We start from the raw sequence: 4,232 nt of genomic DNA, 5'->3' as shown, positions 1-4,232 counted from the left end.
TCTGATCCCAAAGTCAACTTACCCGAAACAGTTAAATTGTCTTTTTGATTCTGCATTCTAGCACTCACTATATAACGAAGTGAATTGATCACCTACAACTACTACTAAAGTGATCACATTCAATGACAATATTTTATTAAACTAGCAAGATGCTAGAGAAAAAAAATACACAGAAAAAAATATATTCTATAACCACAAGTTCCACTCAACTCTAGATTTTGAGATCCAACGACAGAATATGAAATGACAATATTGTCGATAATATGGCAATATATATAGACTTTTTTTTTTAATCCTAAAGGGGTGTTGTAGTATAATCGGTTATAAAAATATGAAAGTCATCTCACATCCGAAGTAAGAAAGAAATAATGTCATGATCGTATACAAGCCTATGAGAACCCCCTCTATATCACCAATTGGTTTTAGAGTACTGTGAAACTCATGAGTTTATATGTTGTACATGTTAGTAGACCTGAAATGATCCTTAGAGGATTAGAGATCGATCTCAAGTTCAATTTTTAGTCAACGATTATATCACGAGTTAAACTTGATATACGGGAGTAACATTTTGCATAGTGTAGTTTTGACGTATATTCAACGATTATATAAGTAATAAAACAATTGAACGTGATAAAAACAAAGTTTGAAACATATATGATTCAACATAAATACAAGATAGGGACAAATGCAAGTGGTTGATATTTATAAATGAGGCGTTCCACATGAAATATTCCCACCCTAGTATCAATTTATATTAGCCTTGTATTCCTTCATTTCTTCTACTAATGACTAGATCCTCTATGAAGAAAAACGGTGACCTTGAAGGTGAGTTTTATCTAAATCTTTAAGTTCTATTACGGAGTATCTTACTTTGCTTACAATTAACTAATAACACCTCAATACATTAAGACATTTTGTGGGGTGCACGTTGGGTTTCAATTCTAAACACTCCGGCTATAAGGGAATGCAAATACTTTTACTAAAATTTGTTACGATGCAGCTTAACTAAGTTATTATGTGACTACTTTTGACACTTTCTCGACCTCCCTAAAAATTTGCTTCTAGTTAAGTTATAACCTGAGACGTGTAATGAGAATATCAGGTTTTCAACCATTAGGATATTTTGGGATAGTAGTAGTGGTCAAGTTCTTCTCACAATCTGTGTCACCATAGGCACGAGTGCACACAATCTCATGACCGTTTCCGACACATTTCTCTCGCCATCCAAAATATGTTGCTAGGGTAATTTAAACTTAAGCGTTCTTGTAAGAATGTGATGACCCCAATCACTAACCTATCATACATAGTTTATCTAATAATAAATGTAAGCGAGCGTTTTGGGTTAAGTAGTGGTAAATAGTGATAAAGATGTGTACTGATTTGATGCAAATTAGAATTAAGCACATGATCTCCTTTTACACCAAGGAGGTCATGTATAAAAAGTACCATTTCCAATTAATCTCCAAATTGCCGTTTACTCTTTCCAAAGTTCCGACCGATTACCCATCGAACTGTGAGTTTTGGAACCTTCCTAATAGATGTCATCATTTCATCCTGGAAAAATAATAATCATGATTATGATCATATTTATTATGTACTATCGAATATGGATTTGGGTGTAACAAAAACAATGAATTATGCAGAGGTTACCAGTAAAAATTGGGAGTTTATTAACATGAGCGCAGACGAAGAAGATATGATTTACCGGGTTCACAAACTTGTCGGTAACAGGTCATGTTCTTTTTTAAGTTAACGTAGGTAGTACTGCAACTAAGAAGATCCCAACAAACACTTAAAACATATATATGAAACTGAATGCTATTAATAAGTTTTTAGAATAATTGGCTCATTGCAGGTGGGACTTGATAGCCGGCAGGATTCCAGGTCGAAAACCAGAAGAAATAGAGAGGTTTTGGCTGATGAGACATAATAAAGTATTTAGGGATTTAAGGAAACAAACCAAATCTTAAGCTGTTTGAAACCATTATGGTTGTTAGGAATATATGTCATGTTTGTTTTTCACTTAACGAAGAGTCAGTAGCGTATTGGATTTTGTTCGCTTTTGACTTTAAAATAAGATGTCTTAACTAAAAACATCATATAACAAAGATTACATTTTGGCTATGACTTCAAAATTTTATTAGAGTATTAACCAATTTTTCAACTACCCCACATATAGAGAGTTAATTTGGTAATTACGATCATTAGACAGTTGTATCTATCACAGTATCACTAATTTATTTACCATCAATACTCATTTAGACAGACTCATACAGAAAAACCGACTTTATTAGACCATTCTCATTCATTACATAATTTTTTTTTTACAACTGACTGTTAATGTCACATCACATCAGTTTTTTTTTGTACCACTAAACAATAGTAATACATTGTCATTCATGATATCTTCTTTCATATTACACTCAGACCCACGCTAATTTAAATTTATTTTCATTAAAATAAAATAACATTAAATTAAATTAAATTAAAACAAACTACTTTCATTAAAATAAATAAACATTACATTAAATAAAACTAAATTACATTAAATGAAAAAAATACATTGAAACTAATGAAATATAAAACTAACATTCTGCTTCGTCTTCGTCCTTGTCCTCTTCACTTGCATTTTCGGCAATGTTTGAAGGTCCCACGTTTAGAGTATGTCGAATACGAGATTTTGGAGGATGTGTCCAAACATGTTCGATTAGCATTCATCGGAGAAGATAATGAACACCTGCATCTCGGAGTTCTGCATCCTTACAAATCTGTACTTCAACCCTTTCACGAGGTGTTCGTCGTAAGCGACGAGTTGGCGGGTAATTTTCTTCAAATTCACACATTGCACGTCCGTCATATCTGATCATATTGTGCAAACTAATACAAGTGTATATAATTCGTTGGATTTTCTTGACATAAAAGGGTTGTGCCGAGTTTTTAATGATTGCTCAACAACCTTGTAGGACACCGAATGCTCGTTTTATATCTTTTCTTGTTGATTCTTGAAACTTCTTGAATTTAGCGGTCTTCGGATCAGCTGAACTTTTAAACGATTTAACAATTGTCGCCCATTCACAGTAGATTCCATCTGTCAAATAATTTCTCTTATGGAATTGTACCCCGTTTACGGTGAAGATACATGGTGGAGCTATATATTGCAGTATATCTTTAAACAAATCGAATGAATTTAAGTACGTTAATGTCATTGTTTGAACCTGTGAGTCCACAAAATGCGTGCCAAATTCACAAATCTTATGATGCAAACGCTTATAGCATTATTGTTGTGTAACCTTGATCACCTCGTGTGTAATGACCTTTCCATTCAATTGGACGTTTTTCCAAGCCCAATGCATACAATCGAGGCTTACGAGCATAGCAGAAAACTATGAATTTCGGCATGTTTAGAAATTAAACGTTGAACATTGTGTGCATTTTTTTTCGCAAATATTCCGTCGAGTATAAGTGAAATATACACTTACAAGAATTGTCCAAACATTCATAAGCAATTTGTTAACTCATGTGTAAATATTCATCAAAAGCATCAGGCACGTACCGTACGCTAATTGTCTAATAGTCGATGACTTTTTAAATACGTTAAAACCAAACAAACCACTAGCATCACGCTTTTGATGAAAATAACTGAAATAATTGGGTAAAGGTAATTCATAATAATTAATTATACCTTGGAATATACGGATAAACAAGGTTCGGCTCATCCGATAGCGTCTACGAAAGTATCCGCCGAAAAAGTTGGATTTTCTGCAAAATAATCGTCAAACAAATGTTTTGCAGTATTTTGACGATTGTATAAACCGACGAGGTGCTCTCGGTATTGAACTTGTACTATCCTCCTTTTTCAAACTATCAGTTATGTCGAGCAAGGGCTTTAAGTGGATCGTACACGGAAAAAAATTTCTTAATTCATTTCGAAATCGTTCGTATTCATTTTAAAATATGAAATTGTTAAAGAAATTATATATGTTGAAAGAATGTATAGGATGTGAGTGTAGTGTGAGAAAATGGAATTGGTTTTAGTTTTTTAAAGATAAAAGGTAAAACAAATAAATTCTAAAAGAAAAACAACCGTTATATATAGCAACGGCAACATTTTTTATATTTTTTATTTATAAAATATTAATATAAGTGGGCATATTCCAAAGAATATACCACTCTCTTACCGTTATCCATTCTACTTTCAAACGACCTACTGGATCAAGAGACACAGATGGCGG

The 4,232-nt window shown here is 32.9% G+C and overlaps 2 protein-coding genes across 2 annotated transcripts; one reads left to right on the top strand and one right to left on the bottom strand.

The window, feature by feature from the left end:
• Positions 1-675: 675 nt before the first annotated feature.
• On the top strand, positions 676-2,127 carry LOC139861926 (transcription factor TRY-like). The gene is made up of 3 exons (XM_071850449.1): positions 676-825; positions 1,644-1,731; positions 1,856-2,127. The coding sequence occupies exons 1-3, from the start codon at positions 786-788 to the stop codon at positions 1,968-1,970; spliced, it is 243 nt and encodes an 80-aa protein (XP_071706550.1). The 5' UTR covers positions 676-785; the 3' UTR covers positions 1,971-2,127.
• Positions 2,128-2,707: 580 nt separating this feature from the next.
• Positions 2,708-3,206, bottom strand: LOC139864109 (uncharacterized). Its single transcript, XM_071852691.1, has 2 exons — positions 2,957-3,206; positions 2,708-2,859 (listed from the first exon to the last, which is right to left on the bottom strand). Exons 1-2 carry the CDS (start codon positions 3,204-3,206, stop codon positions 2,708-2,710), a joined length of 402 nt encoding a protein of 133 aa, XP_071708792.1.
• Between the last annotated feature and the right edge of the window lie 1,026 nt (positions 3,207-4,232).

The sequence above is a fragment of the Rutidosis leptorrhynchoides genome, chromosome 8 (assembly GCF_046630445.1).
Source record: "Rutidosis leptorrhynchoides isolate AG116_Rl617_1_P2 chromosome 8, CSIRO_AGI_Rlap_v1, whole genome shotgun sequence".
Classification (NCBI taxonomy): Eukaryota; Viridiplantae; Streptophyta; class Magnoliopsida; order Asterales; family Asteraceae; genus Rutidosis; species Rutidosis leptorrhynchoides.
This window is presented reverse-complemented; position numbering and strand designations above follow the sequence as displayed.

Coding starts and splice junctions, on each gene's coding strand:
- LOC139861926 (XM_071850449.1), top strand. CDS start 786: ATGACTAGATCCTCTATGAAGAAAAACGGTGACCTTGAAG. Junction 826..1,643: donor GAAAAACGGTGACCTTGAAG/GTGAGTTTTATC, acceptor TGAATTATGCAG/AGGTTACCAGTAAAAATTGG. Junction 1,732..1,855: donor CACAAACTTGTCGGTAACAG/GTCATGTTCTTT, acceptor GGCTCATTGCAG/GTGGGACTTGATAGCCGGCA.
- LOC139864109 (XM_071852691.1), bottom strand. CDS start 3,206: ATGACATTAACGTACTTAAATTCATTCGATTTGTTTAAAGATATACTG. Junction 2,860..2,956: donor AGCATTCGGTGTCCTACAAG/GTTGTTGAGCAA, acceptor CAATATGATCAG/ATATGACGGACGTGCAATGT.